Genomic DNA, 20,545 nt, shown 5'->3' on the forward strand with positions numbered 1-20,545 from the left:
GTCATGTCGGCGCTGCCTTGTTGAATACGCAACCCTAGAGGCCTGCGCATAACTCGTTGCGCACTAGGGCGGGTGTTGCCTTACGTCGCGGCGGAATTCGGCTGCTTCTTGTTTGAGAATTTCCACGGCGACGAGGAAGGCGAAGACGAGTTTGTGCGCGTCGAAGAGCCCTCTCGCGACGCTTTCAAAGATGGATTTCGTAACGTCTGCAAGGAGCGAGTTCACGCGGTCATGCAGCGAGGCAGCGCGCGGTGAAGCGCTCGCGCGCTTCAGTGTGTCGCGGAAGACCTGCATGAAGAACTCCAGCGCGTACTGATACATCGGCTCGACGTCGCTCAGGCGCGTGACAACGAAAAACAGAAGTGAGCCGCGAAACGCCACAGGCGCATAAAAGCTCCGCGCACGATGCACATCGCCCAGAATGGTCTCAGCCTCCCGCAGACGCCGCGCAACGCTCTCCGCCGTCGTGCGCGACTGATGTAGAGCCTCAATCACCTTCTCGTCGTCCAGGATGTTGCTACCGGCTTCAGACAACAGCTGCAGGATCACTTCTTCCTATACGGCAAAACAAAGGGACACAGGCGCGCCGCGGCGCCACCGAAATAGACTCAACCTAACGCACCTCACCATACAGGAGTACGTACAAATCCAAATACATTTGCATGCAAGAAATGGAGGCCCGCCCAAGAGCAGAGCCCCGTGAGCTGGCTGGGCGGGAAGGTCGAGGAACGCATTGATCTCGACGCACACCCACATCTGCCGGTGCGTGGAGAGAATCACTGCGCGATGCATGCATATATATCTTGAGTCGATCGCGTCCCTCAGCTCGCTTCAGGCCTGAGGGTCCCCCATTTCATCATGGAGGAATGCAGCCGTCTATCCATGAGAAGAGATCCAGGCTGTGGAAAAACATGATTGAGAGGAGACTGGCAGCGAGGCGTTGACGGCGCAGGAAGGTCCCCAGTCGCCTCGGTGCCCCACACAGCTTTTCAAACTGAAACTGGGCTCGTCTGCGGTCCTGTGTGCCATGAACGATGGTAGGAAAAACCGGCCTCTTTTTCTCAATGGGTTTCACGGGAGGTTTGAACTTTGCATGCGTGATTCACATTTGGCCGCGCATATAGCGCCTTTCAAGAAAGTCTATGGCAGATTCATTCTTGGGACCGTTTTTACAGTCTAAACCACAAGCCTTCCGCTGCTTTGACATCAAGATGCTAGCGATAAGGAAGCGCGCGTCGAAAAAAAGGTGCTCAGTCGGGAAGGAAGCGCCTCAACGCACCAGGTGCTTCAGGGCGCGCTTGTCTTTGGTGATCTGGACGAGTGTCTCGGTGCTGCGCTTCTGGGTGTCGGGGATCTCGTGGCGAACGACTTCCGTCAGCAGCTGCTGCTGCAGGCCCTCCGGCGTCACGGTGAAGTTCACCAGCATCACCTGAGCAGTCAGTCGCCACCCAACCCAACGCACTCTCGCTATATACGGGCCTACCGATTTCGGCTGCATGCATATGTCTGTCCATATGTAGGTAGCTTAAAGAAATACGAAACTATATACAACATACTCCTCATCCATATATATATATATATATATATATATGCATGTAGGTGTGAATGGACTGGTTGGGAGCGGCAAGGAGTACGTAATAAGCGTGCACTGCAAGTGTTTAGAAAACATACGAGTATTCAAATGCGTGTAATTGAGAAGGTAGGAGCAACAGACGCTGACACAAGAGCTGTCTTCCCCGGGACTAGAAGCTACGCACACAGGTGCGCTACGAGGTATAACCCCGTGACATCTCTACGTGCTGCACACTCGCACGAAGGCATCTCTAAATATGTAAGTATACGTAAATCACTAGGAGCGTAACTTCTTCAAAGCTTTGACGCCTCAGGCATCTCTTTCGGGCTCGCAACGTTTCCCAAAACGCGTCAACGCAGTGCGTAAAGACCCTAGGCCCTTGCAAAGGCTCCGCGAACCGCCTGGCGCTGCTCTGAGTTTATCTACTTGGTACGGACTTTTACACTTCACGTACGCGCCTCTGTCTGAATCCCAGGCCATCCATGGATCTGCATGAACCAAGCCCTGAAGATGTGTGGACTCAAAAAGGGGGTTGTGTGACTTTTACCGTCGGCGCGACTCTGTCTTGAGTGCCTCGCCGCACGGGCTTACCTTGAGAGCGACTTCAGGGAGATAGTGGGGGTTCGCCAGCTTGGTCGAGAGGAAGAGCGCGAAGCGCTCATCGACTTCGATTTCTTGCTCAGCCAGCCGAATGCGCACTGGTGAGCCTCTCGGACGCGCCTGCGGCCTCAGGAGAACCGCGTCCAACAGCGGCGGAAGCGTCTCGCCTATGTCTTCGATCTGAACGCGCGACACCGGAGCCCCGCGGTTCAATGGGGGGGGGAGGGGGGAAGGGCAGGGGGGGGGGCGCGGCCTAATTCGAGAGGTGTGTGAGAGCCGCAGAAAAAACGTGGGCGAATCGCCGCCCCAGGCAGCGCACACGCCCCCTGTGGCGCCACCTGGGATAAAAAAGTTGGAGGCGGAACTTCGATTTTTTTGACCACCCAAAACTCACCAGCACCGGCTGCCCGACGCGGACGGCGGAGGCAAGAATCGTGTGCAGTTTGGCGTGCGAGAGCGTGGTGACTTTCAAGCAGTTCTCCGCCTCGCGGTTTTTGATCCAGTGCTTCGCCTGCTGCTGAGGATCGATGAGCAGCGGCGATCGCCCTAACCGAGTCGCGCAGCTCACGAGCACGCCGCTGGTTTGCGAGGTTCGGTCGCTAGGGAGGCCCTGCAACGCAGACGAAGCCGCAGCACAGCTGCCTCATCGGTCGGTCGAAAAGATGGGAAAAAACACCGAGACACCGGACAGAGTCGCACGTCGAACGGACCAGCGGGAAGGCGTCTCAGCGTTGCGGAGACGCGGTCGTTTCCCGTGATCGACTCGCAGATTCGTTGGCAGAGACACCGCAGCCATATCCGAGGGTGATGCGCCGAGCTCCATCTCGCCGCACTCACGTACGCACACATATCTTCAGAAAGGCGCGATCTGTGTTTTACCTGCAAGTCCCAGTCGCGGAGCTCGATCGGGTCTGAGAGCACATCGGTGAGGCTGAAGGCGGCGGCGCACTCGAGGCCGGCGGCCCGCACTGCGTCGAGCCAAGCCTCCGCGAGCTTGTCTCTGAAGCGACCGGAGAATGGACTCGCGTAGCAGATGGAGGCCGCAGAGAGCAACGCGTCGCTCGCCACGAGCCGCATCTGCGTCTCCAGCAGCGCAACCGTCTCCGTCCACCGCACCTGCGGGGCGAGCAGAGAGATGGAGAAAGAGAGAGGAAGAGAGAGGAAGAGAAGGAGAGATGAAGAAAGAGAAAAGGAAAAGAGGAGAGAGAAAGAGAGAGGAAGAGAAAGAGGAAGAAGGAGAAAGAGAAAGGAAGAAAGAAAAAAAGAAAGGAAGAAAAAGAGAGGAAGAGAGAGGAAGACAAAGAGAGAGAAAGAAAGTGAAAGAGAAAGGAAGACAGTGAAAGAGAAAGGAAGAAAGTGAAAGAGAAAGGAAGAGAGAGAAATAGAGAAAGCTGATAAGTGCAAAACCGAGAAAAGGCCGCGCAACGCGCCAGCAGAAGCCTCCACCTAAAGACGCGTACACGCCCGAGAGAGCGCGAACCGGTATCACCGGGCGAGAGAAGGACGAAGCAGACGAGGAATGTGCCTCTTTTGCACCACGACGCCGACGCGTGTATGTTGGCCTTATCAAACGTTGTACGCGGTGCACAAACCATGCACACTGAGGATCCGAAATGTGTCCTTCAGTGTGGCGTGGATCCACGCAACTGGCGTCAGTGCGCAGGTCGCGTTGCATGTCTCAGCTCTTGCGTCGTTGTTTCGTTACTCACCGCTTCATCTGCCAGTCCGGAGGTAAGGATGCCGGCTCGTTCGAGGCGCAGCTGACAGAGCGACGTTTCCTTTAGCAGTATCGCCTTTTCTTCGTTGAGCTTCGCGAGACGACCCTCCGTCAAGCGGACTTTCTCCATGACTTGCTCCAACTTTCCCTCCGCGGCTTCAAGCTGGCGATTCGCCTTGGCAAGCTGAAAAAAGAGCGCAACATGGGGAACAGCCCTGCTAACGGAATCGCAGGGCAAGCGACAGAGAAGCTCTTTCGCGAAAAGAAAAGAGCATGACGCTGGAGGAGAAAGAGGAGAACAACCAAAGCGGAATCGAGCTGCGGCTCCCGCTGCAGGGCGGGGAGGCACCCCGAAAGGCAAGCCACGCGTCGTGAGAGATGAGAGAAACTGCCGTCAGACGCAGCGAAGCCCAGAGACGAGGCGCAAACCGGGAGCGAAGGGCGGCGAGCCTCTGACGGGCGCCTACCATCTCGTTCATCGTGTCAAGCTTTTCGCGCTTCGGGAGGACCTCACGCGCCACCTTGGCGTAGTTCTGGATTGCCAACGTCCACAGGCAGAGCGACATCGCAGCGACCGACTGCTTGCCGACTTGCTCGGGCGTGTAGTCCGGCCTGCGAAACGGAACGCTAGCGCTCGTGTATCCGAAAACGTGAACAACTGCATGGTTTCTGGGCGTGCAAGTAGCTTGCCATAGTAAGGGTAGCGGAAAACGCTGGGCTGTGCCTGACTCAGCAGACGCGTGGACATCAGGATACGGCCGAAGAGGCTTATAAACGGTCACAACGACGGGGATGTAGACCTAGGTGCCCATGCAAGTCCCCACAAGCGCCAGCCTGCTATCCCGAGTCCATGCATTCCGGAGTTCGAGGCCGCAGGCACACTCGTATATGTAATGCGTGGACACAGCTTATTGACAGAAGCTGCCTTTCATCCTTCGCATGATTAGGGTGTAGTATTCGGCCGGACACGGGCGAATCGACGTAGGCAGAGGACGGCACTGACATGTGCGGAGATTCGCATCTGCAGCGGCGGCGCCTATGCCAGCTGACCTCTGAAGGAGTTTGTCGAGCTTCTTCATCAGCGCAGGGGGAATGTGATCTTTGTCATAGTTTTTCAGTTTCGCCATGAGCGCTGTGCAGACGGGACGATGCAGCCACAGACCAGCGAAGCACTTTAGAACACAAAAAACAGCTCAGCCCCCGAGCTGCTTCTTGCCTTGATGCCCTCCCATCCGTGACAGGACGCTGCAAAAATCACGTCTACGTATGTACGAATGCACATATGTATCTTTCTGTGTACCTACATATATACTGACATTTCCATCCATGTAAATATATATATATATATATATAGATATGAAGCACGGAGGGTGCCGCGAGCACAATATGCCATTGCCTACGAGATATATACCTTACATGTACTATATATGCATAGGAACAGAGCAGGTGCAACTACTATTGCAAGGCCGTGAGCACATGTGCCTGCACAGAGGTGCGCATATGTGAAGGAGGACACTGAAGAGCCCGGTTGCATACACTTGCGCCCATATATACGTATATTAGTAGCGGCATGCGTTTTTATCTTGGCTCCTGCCAGCGTTGGTCACCTGTGTCTGAGAGGACTTTTCGAGCTGTATCCCAGTCGGGCTTCTCGCCGAGCAGAATGTTCACGATCTCCATCGTCGCGACGACCAGCGGCGGGGGCTTTGCAAACGACTTCAACTCCGTCAGGTCTTTCTTGTCCAGGGCATCCAGCGATGCTACCAAGTGCGAGACAATCAAGAAAATAAGAAAAGCGGTGCATGCGAGTCAGGCTCGGAGGCAGCTGAGCGGCTTTGTGAAGGGAGCCGTGGGGAGTCCGATGTCAAGCCGAGGCATTCCACATGCGTTGCGCGGTGGAGAATGAGTTACCTAAGGCGGCTTCGAGTGCAGGCATTGCTTTTTCAAGGTCTTTCTGCGCGTCGGCCTGAAGCAGCGCAACTTCGTGTTGCTGCTCGGCTACGCCTTTTCTCTCCTCGGCGACTTTCTCTCGCTCGCTGAAGGCCGCGGCACGGTCGCGTTCCACCGTCTGAGAAGAGAAGAGACGTCCGCTCGGTGTCAAGGGGCCTCCAGGCAGTAAAATACACGCGAGATGGAACGAGTGAGAAAGTGTCAAAATCCGAGACGCTCACGGAGGCCGGGCACAAGCGGAAGAGAGAAGGGCGCCAGGCGCAGTAGATCCTGAAACGGGGACGACGGTTCTCTAGGCTCCGTACTGAGCGGCCCTCGAACGAAGAAAGGGAAAACGAGAAAAATCCCCACGGTGAGAAGACACTCGACTCTCTTCCATAGTTTAACCGTTGCTGGGGCTACATACCAGGTTCTCACGGTACAAACAGTTTTCACGGAGAACGTGAAATTCGCAGCCATTCCACGAGGAGCCAGGCTCTCTCACCACGTGATGTACTGCGTTGAGCCCTGTCTTGAGTGCTTAGAGTTCAGGCTTTGGGTGCGCGAGCTTCGGCGCGTCGGCTCTCGAGTCGTGGTCGGTTTGCTTACCACAAGGAGCTGCTCAGACTCGGTTTTCTTCTTTTGTAGTGTCGGCTCGAGCTGCTCGAGCTCCAGGCGGAGCCGCGCGACTTCCTCGTGGGTTCGGCGTAGCTTCAGAAGCCCAGTCGTCAGCAGCGACCGCTGACGCACTAGCGTCTCGCGGCGTTCGTTCTTGAGCTGAGAGAGGCGCCCACCGGAACCCCAAAACAACAGGCTTATGAAACAGACAGAAAAGGAGGAAGTGTGTCAAGCCCGAGTTTTTCGCCCCGTACATACTCTGGCGCTTGCGCCCCCATTTATTTGTTTAGAGTGGGGTTTGCAAATCCATAAACCAAGCTGAACGCTTAAATACTCATGGCTCTATTACTACTGATTCTAGTCTAGTTGAACATCCTAGTTCTATCTCAACAGAAGACGCTTCCGCTCTCTCCTTAGACGGCGCGACCTATGTCGGCTTTTGAGTTCGCTGTTTCAGAGAGTATTCTTCTCGATCTCTGTGGCGCCAGGCCATGCCAGCCCCCGCCCCTCCCTCTTGCCACCCCCTTGCGGTGCTCGCGCCCGGTGCCTCGTTTAGTCTTGTCTTTCTCGCTTCCTTCGGCTGTTTCCCCGTCCTGCTCACTGTCAGGGAGAGGCGAAGGAGGTCGAGGAAGCTCTGCGGAGTAACGTAGACGGGCCTCTTCAGGACCGCGAGGAACTCGTCGGCTGCCTCGCATGCAGACTTGTGGAACTGCACACACAGGTCAGCGACGGCGTCTGCGTCGGACAGGCCTTTTTCGCCGCCCTGCTCGGCTTTCCAGCTTCTGTCGCCCTCCGCGCCCCGCGCCTCTTTGCGGGTTTCAGCGCTCGCCGGCGAAGGACAGGCGGCAGAGACTGGAGTCGCGGACGTGGGCGGGGGGGCAGACGAAGACCCAAGGCCGGCGGTGCGTGAGAGGAAGAAGTCCTTTGCAACTTCGAAGAGCGCGTCGGGCGTCCACGCCTCGAAGAAGTTCACCGTGCAGCAGGAGAGAAGCGAAGGGAACAACCGGAGACGCTCTCGCAGCCCCGACCCCACCGGCGACATGCAAAGGAAGACATGGAGATTCAGCGCCGCGCGCTCGTGGAACAGTCGCAAAAGGCCGTCACGACTCGTCTCGAGACGCTGCGCCTTCGCCAGCGGGCTCAAGTCCTGAATAATCGAGTCGACGGTGTCGGGGTCGAGCGCGCCAGGGACCTGAACGCACGCAGCGGAGCGACTCCGGTGCATGCACCGAAGGTGCGTCTCGGTAAACCATCAATCCTCCACCTGAGCGTGAAGCGACGCTGGACTCTGCGTATTCTGTTCGAGGGCTGCACTGCGCTGGCCGCGGGGGGGGCGGGGAGAGGGGAGGGAGGGGGGAGGGGGGACGGCAGCTGCGTGCAAGTCGTTGGGCGCACCTCGCCCGTGCTGAGCAGGGCGTTGACATCTTCGAGCATGCCGGCGTCGAGGATCTGCGAGTCCGTCAGGAAAAAGGCAGTCGGGGTGCCTTGCGTCAAGCCCGAGCGAAGCAGAAACGCCTTCTCGCACTCGCGGAACTGACTGAGGACAGACGTGCCCCCCGCCGCTGCTCGAGCGGCGCAGCCCTGCGCATCGTCAGCCGAAGTGGCGGGCGCCGCTGCAGGCGCATCCTCGTCCAGTGAAGCGGCGAAGGCCGAAGAGACGCTGGCGGACACTGAGGCGGTGAACTCGAACTGCAGCACCACAGAAGAAGGGCCCAGAAGAAGGGCGGCCTCAGAACTCAAGTTAGGTGTCTCGAAACCACCCGGGCTACGCATATGGTTCCCCACGAAAGCCACCAGGAAAGGACCACGACGCTCACCGAGACAGAGTAGCGAGGAGACAGCCACACTGTAGTCTCTCGGTGTCGCATGGAAGAGAACTCTGAAAGACCGCCGGGCTTCGGAGCGGGGTACCGAGGCCGAGCTCCGTCTCGCAGCGGGTGCGCGGTGCCCTCTCTGGCTGCCACGCAGGTCTAAGTCCAGACATCGAACAAACGACCCCCTCTTTGGATTCTGGATCGTCGCTGCGCATGCGGCCGGCGAAGACGCCTTGGCGCTAGGCCCGCGCGTGCAGTCTCTTCGCGCCCGCGCCCGTGAGCCTCCCTAGGTGCCATGCTCTCCTCAGCGTTTGAGGCGAGAGACTACTGCCACCGCGGCAGCTGCGCGCTGAGGCGTTGGCTATGTCGGGCGAAGCGTCCCGCCGTCTTACCACGGCTGTCTCTTGGATGAACGCGGCGAGCCGAAAGAGCGTGCGCTTCCCAGTGCCGCCGACGCCGACCAGCAGCGCGTGTTCACGTGGGAAGCTGAGGATTCTGCAGAGGCGAAAGACGTGTCCAACGGCCTCGCTGAAGAAGACGAGGCCCGCGCGTGTGTCTGCGCCCGCGTCGCCTGCGTCGTCGGCCTCTGCGGGTCGCGAGGCGCCCGCGGCGAGCATTTCGTCGCGGTAGGCCTCGAGCGCCCGCAGCGCCAGCTTGGGGTGCGCCACCTCCTCGTAGACGCGCTCGCCAGACTTGGAGAGGAAAGTCGCCCAGAGGCGCGCGCCCGCGCCGAAGAGCGCGTCCTCGCGGCAGCTGAGGCCGAGCTTCCCGTTCACCAGCGACAGCAGATGCGCGCGAAACCAGTGACGGTCATGCTCAGTCATAAGCCGATCGTAGAACGTGCGAGACGCCTCGTGCGCCCACAGCCTGAAGCAGCAGCGGCCGAGCCAGACGCGAAAGCAATATCGACGGAACTGAGCAGACTCTGGAAATCAGCTTGCTCTCAAAGAACGAGAGCTGACTTCAAGCAGCCAGGGCGGCGCGAACGTCGCCATCCTCTGGAAAAAACGACCGCGAAACTGCGCCCGAGCTTGTCCGCCTCTCGGACCTCGCCAAAGCCCCTTCGCCACCCACCTAATCAGAGATTCCTTGTCCGGAAGGCTTTTCTTCTTCGCCGCAAGAATGCCTTGGAAGAGCTTTTTCACGTTGCGGAAGTTGAACACGTAAACAGGCCGTGGCGGAGTCGGCAGGAGTGTCTCCCTGACGGCCGAGTAAAGCTCTGCACCAGCCGCAGCCACGCGCGACAAGTCGCATTCCTGGCTGCGGAGTGGCGTCTGGGCTGCACGCGCCTCCTTGTCGCTCCTCGAGTTCGCTTTATCTTTCCGTGGGAAACTCACCTATCGTCGAGTCGATGATGGGCTTCGCCGCGCAGCTGATGTCGCTCTTCACCCCCTGAAGCAAACGGAGCCGCGTTTTGAGACGCGTGGCTGAGACTGGCGCCAGTTTTCCACAGGTCTTTATGCCGAGCACACTGGAGTGCGTGTAGGGTGTGATGCCCCTATATCTGTAGTGTTGCTAGGCACAAAGATATGTTTATACACGTAGACCTCGGTCTAAACACGTGAGGAAAGAACTACACTCCGCCGAAGTGTGGGGTGGGAACGGGCCGCGCCGGCCGAAGTGCTCCTTTTGGCTTTCCAGAGAACAAGGCAGAAAGCATAAGCTCTACATTACTCTCTACATCAAAGCATCCGATGGAGGCCGAGCCTGCCGCAGTCCCGATCTCACAGAAAGCGCTACGCAGGCGTGCATGAATAATTATGCGACGGCAGGAGTTGAGGAATTTCGCGATGCGAGTAAGCGGCGCTAGCATGGAGGCTCTCTTGAGTGCGGAACCAAGCGTGAGATCGCACTTCACCTCCGCCTCGAAGTATCCGCTGAGGATGCTGAGGAACAGCTTCTGCACGGAGAAGCTGTCGGGCTCAAAGAGATGGAGGGCGACGCTGTGGCGAGAGAAACGCGCCGGGAGCTCCTGGCGGCCGCTGGAGGGTGGCGCAGCGGCGAGAAGGAGAACGGTCTTCTCTAGGACCTTCCAGTGAAGCTTCTTTCGATCGTAGAAGCCCTATGGACAGCACCAGACACAACCGCACAGATAGCGCTAGCCTGCGGCGGCCCTCCCGAGGCGCAAGCAGCGCGCGGCTTTGCCAATGACGAGGGAATCAAAGGAGCCGAAGGACCACGCGAAGCGCCTTGCACAAGGAGTCGCCCTACACGACACAGCCACGGCAGCATGGGCTGCAGGTTAGGTGGTTATTGCTTTCGGTTCGGTTCCTCAGATTGGCCTGAAAAGTCGACCGCGATGGAGCCAGCGTCGGGATAGCTCGCTGCAGCTCGTTGGGAATCAGAAAAACTTCCGCGAAATCAATTTTCCGCCTTCGGCTAGATGTAGGGCCGTATGAGGCTTTGGGACAGACGGATTTACACACAGTTGAGAGAGGCTTATTTTGCGCGTGGCGCTTCCACGTTTCTCACGTGCACAGCTGACGGATAAACGGAGATTAAAAGCAGGCATGCGGAAATCCCGTCAGCAGCGCTGGCATGCTTTAACGCGTGAGGTGCGCACCTTGAACTCTTGGAGCTGCCTCAGGAGCTCGATCGCCGGCTGCGTCCCTGTTGCTCGCTCAGCCAAAGGCAAATTGACGTCATCGATAAACAAAACACACTCTTTCCCTGAGGGTGGGCCTAGCTAAAAAACGAAAAACAAAAACACAATCGAGCAACGAATATCGGCATACGAGAAAACCGACCGCAGCGTGCGTGCCTGTCTCAACATAATCCTAACGCCAAGGGCGTACACAAAAGGCTCGGATTTGCAGGCGAGGCGTGCCATATATATGTATATATGTACCTATACATAGATATACATGTTTTGAGGGAAACCCTGCACCGGTTGCTGAATTTCACAACAGTAAAGACGGGCAGCTTCATGGAGCAGCACGTTTCCGCGCTCTCCAGTTAGGTACACGATAAATATCATCAGAGGCTTCTGCATATCGGGAACCGGTTCGTGGTGCGCCTCGACCTGCACTCAACAGGCAAATCCACACGTGTGTGTACGTCAAAAAGCGAGCCTTAGCTACACAGCACATACGCAGGTTTCACTGCGCATCTCTCTTGCCCGGGCTGGCCGTAACAGAGCATCGATGAGCGACTAACTTGGTTGTTTCGCTTCTTCTCCATTTTCGTCTCAATTGCGTTACGGACGTCCTCGGACTGGGTGTGCGCGGAGAAGCTGAGAAAAACCGTGTGCGTGTGACCTGTTGCGCGCTTATCGTCCAGCAGGCGCGTAACGAGCGCCGTCTTCCCGACGCCCGTGGCTCCTGAACCGAAGCACAGGCGATTCGCAAGCACGAACGCTTGCTACGCGCATTTGCAGTGCTTCCGCGCCAGAGCGGATTCGGTCTCCAACACTCTGTTGGTACCTGTTCCACCCCTACAAACCGACGTAGGCACGGAAGTACGGGAAGCAAGAGCTTACTGGCGCTCGCCCATGGACGAGTGGGAACTTGATACATACGACGGCACTCAGTTAACATGCACATACACATGAATATAGGTATTTATATACATGCATACGTATGCATGCATGAAAGTTATTCGGCATACAAGAATAGATAGGCACCCACATTTGCCCGAGATCACCTGCAGGCGACGGACACAGTACTTTTCAGGGCTGGCCTCGGATGCCTGCGGGTGGAGACATATCCATCTATATACTCCTGAAAAAAATAGTTCTTTCGAAATATATATACATCTACATATAGAGATATGCATATATTCTAGAAGCCAGACGCACGATTAGCTATGCGTCCGCGAAGGGGCTCGCTCGGCGCCTGGCGGCGGCTCGAGTCTCGCCTCCGGCTGGCTTTGAGGTTCTACCTGTGAGGAAGACGGATTTTCGCGCTTGAATGAGGATGTCGAGGAGGAAGGACGCGCGAGCACTCTCCTTGGTGGGGACGACAAGCGAGGCGTACGGGACATGCGCGCTCCAGGCGAACGGCGCGAGCTGCTTCTCCCACAGCAGAAACGTGTAGGCAAGCTTGCGCGCCTTCTCAAGCTCGCTGGGAGCGAAGGTGCCGCGCTGGGCGACGCGGGCCTCAAGCGTGTTCGCCTGTGTCCTCGCCCGCCCCTCGGCGTCGTCGCGACCGCCTTCGGGCTCGGGGACAGATGCCTCGTCGTCGGGTCTCACTCTGGCCTCGCCGTCTGCCGGCGCGCGCCTGGAGGGAGGGAAGCCGAGGTAGCCCGCCCCTAGGAAGGCCGCGAAGTTGGGCACGAAGTCAAACACGTCGCCGCGCGGGAAGGTGAGCTGTTCCTGGAAGAGCTCCTCGACGCGCTTGGCGAACGCGCGCGCCGAGCGAGTGTTCAGGCCCCCGCCGAAGGCCCAGATGAACGAAAAAACGAAGGCGGGCAGCAACAGAATCTTCAAAAGCTCCGGCGGCAGTGCCGTCGCGGCCAGGACTGCCGCGGAATCCGGAAGCCGCTCCTCCGCCAAGACTGAAAAGGGCATCGTCATCGTCGTGCGCCGCCGCCCTGCCGAGAACCACAACAAAAGTGAAGGAAAATAGCGACAGAAAACCCAAGCAAAGTGGTAGGAGGGGGAGAGAAGGAAAAGACGACAAAAGACGAATTCATACCGTGGTCAATTCTGTAGGCGCTGAGCCACCAGAAAAACACGCTCCCAGCGACAACAACGGGAGATCCGCTGCCGCCCTTCGTATCTGTTACTACCGTGTCACATGGGCCTCGCTCTAAGCTAGATATGCACCGCCAGTATAGCCAGATACATACACGACAACATAGAGATTGCTGCCTGTACATGCACGCACGTGTGCCTTTACCTCAAGAAGCCTAGAAGTGGACACTCGCCGATTCGGTAGCTTCAGGCGCCTCGTGCCTTAGCCTCAACGAGACAAGACTCGAGCCATCGTGTTTACACATATATGTGCAGAATATATTTTCGTGCGGCGGATCTCTGACGGCAGGGACTTCTGCCGGTCGATGATCCCGACTGGGGCTTACCTGTTTTGAGCTCCTGATCTTCCTTGGCGCCAGCCGCCTCGGCTCGCTGCTCCGCGGCGCAGTCTAGAGGGATGCGAAGCACGCCCTGGAGGATCTTACACAGCGAGGCCACGAGTGCGAGAGGCGGCAATGAGATTTCGAGCTCCAGCGTCTTGGACTCAAGCAGCGCCAGCGTTGAGGGCACTGCTTGCTCGAAGTAGCCGAACAGCTGCTTGCGGAGCTCCTTCGTGAACGGATACGCGGGCAGCCTGCGCGTAACAAAGAGACACTTAACACGCACAGACGGAGGCGTCAGACAGCGGGGCGCACGAAGGCCACGGGCAGAAACGGAAACGAGCGCCCTGCGCCTGCGCTTCACTCGCGTCAAGCGTGTCCAGCCGCGCGCCCATATCCTCCATCCGCGGATGCCTCCAACGCATCCTCTCTCCGCGTTTCAGCCCGCGATCCACACGCTCAGATCTACGTGGGCCGGTGTACACATCAAGTTAGCTTTATAACGACATGAAATCGAGCTGCAGACGAGCGCCGGCATCCTCGGCTCGTTTGCCAGGAGCATGTGTGCATCTAGTTTCCCGCGAACGCCGCGCTCATCCCCGGAGGGCTCTAACGAGAGGCGCGCCCCGACTGCGCCCTTTTGCGCCTTGTGGGATTTAGGGCAGCCGCCTCGGGTGGGCTACTTCGGCTTGGGCCTGGTCACGAGACGGACTCACCGCTTCAGCCAGCTCTCCACCAGGCCCTCCCAAGAGACAGCGTGGCTCGCAAAGTAGAGCATCCCACAGCGGCTGACGGTCGCGGGCGAGGCGCAGCGCAGGTCAGTCGCCTCGAACAGGAGCCGCATCTCGGGGCGAAGCTTAATGCGCTCCCCTGAAGCGAATATGAAGGGCAGATGCGTTTGACAAAGATGCACGTGACGCATATACAGCGACCTCTCGACACCGTCACAGAAACACAAGCTCCCCCCTAGCCCGAAACCCGCGCTGAGAGGCAGAGACCCCGAGCGCGTGACGCTTTCACGGGGGCGTTGGGGAACAAAGGGTGAGAAGCTTGCGGCGCGAATGCAGGCTGATCTGCGCCGTATGTATACAGGCTAGGCTCACTCGGGCAGCGAGAAGCCTCGAGCGACTCTCACCGTTGGGGAGGCAGAGCACTCGGTTGTCGTCGAGGACGGTGTTCATGCTTTCTATCCACAGCGAGTCAATGGGCCCGTCGAAGACAATCCACTTGGGCGAGGCGTCTGAGGCGCTCGCGAACTCGCGGGTGATTTTCGAGGCGACGCCGTCTGTCCAGGCCTGCGTGAGGGAGTTGAACTCGCCAAAGAGCGCAGCCAGCGGAAGCGCCTTCGGATTCAGGACGCGGTAACTCACGACCAGGGGCTCCTGAGCGCCGTCGGGGTCGGTCTCGCCAACCTCACTCTCCTCCTCTTCTGAGCCTTCTTCCTCGTCTCCCTCGTCTTCACTCCCCGCCTCCAGCTCGTCGTGGCGAGCGAACGCGGACGCGGAAGTCCCCGCGTTCTGTCCGGCTGCATCGCCCGGACGGGCGCCGCCGTCGAGTTCGGGGGTCTCGCTGTCCCCGGGCTCCTCTGCAGTGCGCTCGCGCTGCGTGCGGGTGGTGCCGGCAGTCGCGCGCGCCGAGGCTCTTGCGCGGTGGACGGGGAGGCGCGATAGGCGAGCGAGAACGTCCGCCAAGACCGTGATGGCTGTGCTTTTCCCGCTCAGCGGCGCGCCAAGCAGAACGGTCCCGACGCGCGACGCAAGCAACTTGTGGAGACGCAACGCCGCGTCCAGACCCGCAGCCGAGGGCTGAAGCCTGAAGAGAGGCACAGGCGAAACACGCGGCGCAGGTCGGCGGGCAGACCGCGACTCCTCTCGCGCGTCGCAGACTCTTCCCACGAAGCAGCACAAAGAGACACACATGTCTCCGTGGACACGGTTATGGACAAAGATGTGAGGCGCCACCGCAGGTGTGTGTGTAGTGCGTGCGGGTCGCGGGCTTCTCCTCCTGCCTGACGCGTGACGACAGTGAAAGGCCTCCGCAGCCTCTATTTGGCTTTCGCGTCCGCACCCGCGTTCCTCCATCGCCGCGTAGTAGGCCTGCTGAAAAGCTTCGTCGCGGCCGTCTTCCCGGCGGTAAGAAGGGAAGAAATCCTCCAGCGTCGAGTAGAAAAGCGGCAGGTCTTGCTCCACGAACTTCGGCTCATTGGCATCGCTGCACGGCTCGCACAAACGCCGCGGCAAAGCGAAGATGCGCAAACTGACCCACGACCCAGCGAGTAGTAAAGGAGTGAAAAAGCACCTTTCCACGAACTCGTCCTCCAGGCCCTGAGACTGTATGCACACGTAAGCCCTACATAGTTTCAGACATTGGTGCACGCGAGGCAGCGTCTCGGTGGAGACGGGAACGCAGAAACGCACATCGTGTTACCCGTACAGAGAAACGAACTGCCCGCGGGTACGCGTCCTCCACGACGCCTTTCGCGGCGGCATGCAAATGACGCTGCGCACAGGTATATCCATATCTACCTACATGTAGGTACACACATCTAGGCAGGTGTCTATATGCATAAGTACACACATGTATATATGCGTGAGCGAGGAGATGCTTTTAGGCTGGAGAGAGCAAACCGAGGGGAAGAAACAGGCGGCTTGAAGCTGCACGAATGCCAGGCGAGACAGTTGACGTAGTGAGGTTGTTACGACCGTGCCTGCGTATCGACCTGGGCTCTCACTACTCTCGTCGTTGAGAGTGATGCCGTGGAACACGAAACGCGACAACCGTTCGGGAAGACTAATTGCGAAATGGCGCGAGGGCGGCCCACCCGTGACAAGCGACACTCTTCTAGAAGCTGACCAGATGGCTTGAAGAAGCAGTCGCTCTTCGCTCGCTGTGGGGTCTTGTCGCCGCAGTTCGCCCGCCAGGACGAGGACCGCCTTCACCGATCTGAGGCCAAAGTCGTAGTGCTGCTGCTGAGACAGCTGAACAAATTCCAGAGAAGCGGGCCAAAAGAACTGCAGAGCTTGAGCAGGCTGAACCTTGCACAGGATTCTGTGGAGGAGCTGGAAAAAAGATCTCCTTCAGAGTGAAAAAGGCTTTTCCGCCTCACCGCGCGAACACACGCGGTCCATGACGCATGACGGACTCACGTCCGCGCGCAGCCCCTTCCGCCTCGCGACACCCGTGCGTGCTTGCATAGCAATCTGTCGCCATCCACCGACCCACGTATATCATGGCGTAGCTCAGTGCGCGTGTGTGCGAAGCAAGATGCAGCTTCGAACTACAGCAACTGTGACCAGAGAGCTTTGTACTGTGTCAGGACTCCCACGTTTCTTCTCCCATCTAAAAAATACTTTTATATTCGCATGTTTGTTGTTTGTGACCCGCGCGTGAGTCGTGGGGTACCTGCTCGGAGCAGATTCTGTAGAATTTGATGAATGTTTCTGCGAGAGTCTTGGCCTCGGTGAATCCTTCTGAGAAGAGCAGAATTTCGGCGATGGCCGCGTAGTCCGGGACGACCATGGAGATCGGCCTGAAGAGCGTCTTGAGGTTGTCGGGGAGCTCCGCGCGCCCTGCGTAGCCGGGGTTCATCGTGATGAAAATCCCTGCGGAGGGCTTGACATGCGCGAGACGCGAGGCAGAGAGAAACGAGTCTCTCTCTGTGCGGCCAAAGCCGCGTCCTGCGGCGCCGGCGAACGCGCTCTTCCCGCCGGTGCCCACCTTGAGGAGCGCGTGACGAATCGTCGAGAGATGCTGCGCGACGACTGAGAGAACCTCGACATCCAGGCGATTGAACTCATCCAGGCACGCCCAGCTGCCGCTCGCCACGACGCCTGGAGCGCACCGAAAGCCAGCGGAAGAACAAACGCGCCAACGCATGCAACGCGCGGCAAGAGCCTCTGAGGCGTCGCCACCGCAGGAGCCGCCAGCAGACGCCTGGGCGGCGTCCTGAGCAGACCGGGAGCGCGCTCGGCGTCCGCGTGCAAATTCCAAGAGACTCCACCACGAGGCGTCGATTGAACGCCCTCTTTGCAAGCCGCGTCCCACACAGGTAGCCTCGCTTAGCTTCTCAGAACACAACCACGCGCAAGCGCGTTAACGGCTTCAGAGGGCACCCGCCTGCGCGGCGCCTCCCCGCGCGGCCGTCCCCCCCCGCCTCGAGGAAACTGAGGGTGGGCGCTTGTCGGTATTCTGGTTTAGCGGACCAGAGCCGCCCCTCGTCGCAGAGAGTTTTGAGAGACTCCCCGCCCCGAAGCCCTGGACTCGCAACTCCTGCGTGGCACCCGCGACGTGAAGCGGGCCTAGTGAAGCTGAGGCTGACGGGTCGCGCACAGCTGCATGCGCCCTGCAGGCGGCAAGGCGCGACAGCGCGCGTGAGACTCTGCGGTGTTTACCTGCAAAGACTTTTTCTAGGACGTGGAGCTCCACAGACTCCGAGCAATTGAACACGAGACAAAAGTACCCGAGCATGCGAGAGAGCTCCTTCACCGTCTCGGTCTTGCCGGCGCCAGCAGGCCCCGCGACGCTGCCGCTGAGCTTCAGCAGCTTCAAACAAGCTGAAGGGAAAAGCAAAAAGAGCGACGCAGCCACTTTGGCACAACTGCGGCGCTCCAAAAGAACACAAAAGTCACAGGCGAGACCACCCATTGCATGTGTGCTGGAACAGCGATGGACAGACGGGAACTGCTCACTGAACGCGTGCAAGAAAGATACGTAGTGAAGGAGTTGAACGCACTCACATTTGAATACCGGTAGGATATAAAACGAAGGTACGCAGGCTGCGTGAAGGCGCTACACCTCGTCCGTGAGGCTTGTCTCTCGAAGAGCTCAGGGGCGACGTAGCGCCAGCAGGAGATGCAACACTCAGCATGGGAGAGGCTGCCGCCCAGAAGTGTACGTATGACACAGACACGGGTCCGAGAGAAAAATGCGACACAAGAATGCGTGAGGGCGCGTCCCAGCATTTCGTCTCATATCCCATGCGGGAATCATCCTCTCGCATGCATGGCAAAACCGTCTCGAGAGTGTCATCGCCTTTGACCGGAGGGCTTGTGTTCTGCAGGCACACCGCTAGAGAGCCGCATGCAGTCCCGTGTTTGAGTTCCCTCACTCGTGATGGTGAGCCAGCAGCGGTCGGTGAGCGGCGTGACGACGAGCCGATTGGGCGCGCCCAAGTACTCGTTGCCGTAGACGAAAAAGGCATCCATCTGCACTACGACGCACTCGTCGTTCTCCACGTGCCAGTAGTGCCGAAGTTGCTGAAGCCACGTGAAGCTGAAAAAGAGAAATGACACACAGAGTAAGAGATTAAGGTGCTTAGGGTGTAGCAGATGCCGTTGCGCTTGCAACCTATGCAGAGCAAGCCGCCGCAGACTCTGCAGATCGAATGCCGGCCGCCACAGGCCTGCCGTGAGGTACTGAGACCACGGGTCTCGCCTACAAATGCATGCATATAGTAATATAAATCTAAATATGTAGAGGTATAACAGTGTGCAGATTTTAAAATATTGGTTTAGATATCGCTATGGACATAACGCTGCACGTTTTTTCACCCGCCATCCACCCCAGTATCTTTATGCATATCTCCATGCAGATGTGTGCACTATCACAGTCGCTCTTCCGGCGCAGGTAAAAAGGAGTATGCGAGTGTCGCTGAAGATGCATGAGCACGCGGGCGCGGCGACAGCGCGGTCGCCGACCTGCTGGGAGACTCTGCGCCGGCCTCGAGGAGGTCGGCGACGACGTCGCGGTTGTGGAGGTCTTGGATGGCGAGCGCAGTTACGGCGCGGCGCGTGAGCGGCGTCAGGTTCTCTCGCACGAAGCCTGTCAGCGTCTGGAGCCTGTCCAGCTGCCGATGGTAATGTTCTGTCAAACTCGATCGAGGATCTTGGCCTGGCGCAAAGAGACGGAGACGAGTACATTGAAGCCGCGGCGCTGAACCCCCCTCCCCAGTTATACATAAGTTGACAAGTGAAGTTGTATACAGACATACGCGCGCGTGGTTCCATGAATACTCATATGTCGGTATATATACAAGTAAATGTGTAGCTGAGTCTAGAGAGTGAGTTTGGTCGAGCCGAGATGGATAGTGTTCTTCATATTTCGCCGGAAAAAACTCGTAAATTCTCTGCAGCTACGCGCGGCTTCCCGCGCGCCCGGAGAGGGCCCGTGTAGCTTCTCCGCTCATGCTTTTTGGCGCAGATTTTTCTCAGGGTGTGAGGTTTCTCGGCTCAGCCCAGGCTGCCCTTACTGGCGAGGGCGTCTTCGGTCTTGGCGACCCAGAGGATCTGCGACACGCAGGCAGTGACTTGGCTGGCATTCGCAGCGAGCCACTCGCGCCTGAGGGGAGTCGCGTCGGCTCGCTGCGCACTCAAGAGCCGCTTGAGCGTCTTCGTCATCGCCTCCTCGACTTCTGGCAGCCACTTCTCCACGGGGCCGCGCGCCTTCAGGGGCCTCTGAAAAAAGACTTCTTCGCCTTCGGCGCTCTGCATCCCTGCATCCACACGCACACGCGCAGAAGCCTCGGTGCAGAGACAATCGGCAAACAAAGGACGGGAAGCAGCGAAAAAGGGGGGGGGCGCGCCTCTTGCACGAAGGAAGCCGCAGCGCAAACGTCCGGCCTGGCGACCTACAGAGTGAACGCAGCGAGATCGCCACGCGACTAAGACCCTCCTTGGGACCGGATGGAAAGATTCGACTCGAAAGAAGCATGCAGAGGCAGACAGGGAGAAACGCATAGAAGCTTCTGGGGCCGCGCGGGCGACGCAGGGGGCCGCCTGAGCAGCTTGCCGCTGAGGCCAGTCAATGCACAGTACCCATGATTTCGGCAAGCTTCGTGTCTTCTTGCGCAAGGAGTTCGTAGAGGTTCGCAAAGCACTTGCGAAAGAGAGGCTGAATCGCCGCGAGCGACCTCGCCTGACTCAGCAGTTCGACGAGCTCGTCGTTGGACAGGAAGAAGAACCGCGGGAAGGCCTCGCGCTTGTGCTGATATAAAACACGAAAAAACCCAGAATCTTCGCAGTGACGGATGTAAGGAGCAGACACGCCCGCTAGACGATTTCGCAGACTGCCGAGCGTGATAGAGGAAGTCGGCGGACCGAGGAAGACAGGCGCTTGAAGCAGGCGCATCGAAACGCGTCGCGCATCTGCCAAACGATGCCTCTGTACAACCTCTCAAAGCAGGTAGGCCTCTATCTAGCTCCCACAGGCGTGCTTGAGAAGGGTGTCGTTTTCATTCGCCGCTCTCGCGCGTATGTGGCTCACGGCTCAGGCCTTCCGAGTCCC

General features: G+C 58.4%; 1 protein-coding gene across 1 annotated transcript in view; it reads right to left on the reverse strand.

Moving 5' to 3' along the window:
• The window catches only part of BESB_067260 (ATPase family associated with various cellular activities (AAA) domain-containing protein), a gene marked incomplete at both ends in the record, with an annotated part of 41,559 nt that overhangs the window by 7,538 nt on the left and 13,476 nt on the right, over positions 1-20,545 (reverse strand). Inside the window, 32 exons of the mRNA XM_029365119.1 lie at positions 85-555; positions 1,280-1,429; positions 2,165-2,353; positions 2,568-2,783; positions 3,053-3,289; positions 3,883-4,074; positions 4,358-4,502; positions 4,941-5,022; positions 5,498-5,650; positions 5,802-5,958; positions 6,429-6,596; positions 7,039-7,629; positions 7,833-8,126; positions 8,644-9,118; positions 9,326-9,470; positions 9,589-9,643; positions 10,110-10,313; positions 10,815-10,937; positions 11,408-11,571; positions 12,131-12,781; positions 13,229-13,518; positions 13,981-14,134; positions 14,400-14,646; positions 14,920-15,076; positions 15,332-15,475; positions 16,118-16,242; positions 16,667-17,094; positions 17,656-17,817; positions 18,372-18,535; positions 18,961-19,153; positions 19,512-19,754; positions 20,077-20,245. Of these exons, the coding sequence (XP_029218702.1) occupies positions 85-555; positions 1,280-1,429; positions 2,165-2,353; positions 2,568-2,783; positions 3,053-3,289; positions 3,883-4,074; positions 4,358-4,502; positions 4,941-5,022; positions 5,498-5,650; positions 5,802-5,958; positions 6,429-6,596; positions 7,039-7,629; positions 7,833-8,126; positions 8,644-9,118; positions 9,326-9,470; positions 9,589-9,643; positions 10,110-10,313; positions 10,815-10,937; positions 11,408-11,571; positions 12,131-12,781; positions 13,229-13,518; positions 13,981-14,134; positions 14,400-14,646; positions 14,920-15,076; positions 15,332-15,475; positions 16,118-16,242; positions 16,667-17,094; positions 17,656-17,817; positions 18,372-18,535; positions 18,961-19,153; positions 19,512-19,754; positions 20,077-20,245 (7,338 nt within the window). The remainder of the gene's footprint in view (positions 1-84; positions 556-1,279; positions 1,430-2,164; positions 2,354-2,567; positions 2,784-3,052; positions 3,290-3,882; positions 4,075-4,357; positions 4,503-4,940; positions 5,023-5,497; positions 5,651-5,801; positions 5,959-6,428; positions 6,597-7,038; positions 7,630-7,832; positions 8,127-8,643; positions 9,119-9,325; positions 9,471-9,588; positions 9,644-10,109; positions 10,314-10,814; positions 10,938-11,407; positions 11,572-12,130; positions 12,782-13,228; positions 13,519-13,980; positions 14,135-14,399; positions 14,647-14,919; positions 15,077-15,331; positions 15,476-16,117; positions 16,243-16,666; positions 17,095-17,655; positions 17,818-18,371; positions 18,536-18,960; positions 19,154-19,511; positions 19,755-20,076; positions 20,246-20,545) is intronic.

This window comes from Besnoitia besnoiti, chromosome VI (assembly GCF_002563875.1).
Source record: "Besnoitia besnoiti strain Bb-Ger1 chromosome VI, whole genome shotgun sequence".
Taxonomy (NCBI): Eukaryota; Apicomplexa; class Conoidasida; order Eucoccidiorida; family Sarcocystidae; genus Besnoitia; species Besnoitia besnoiti.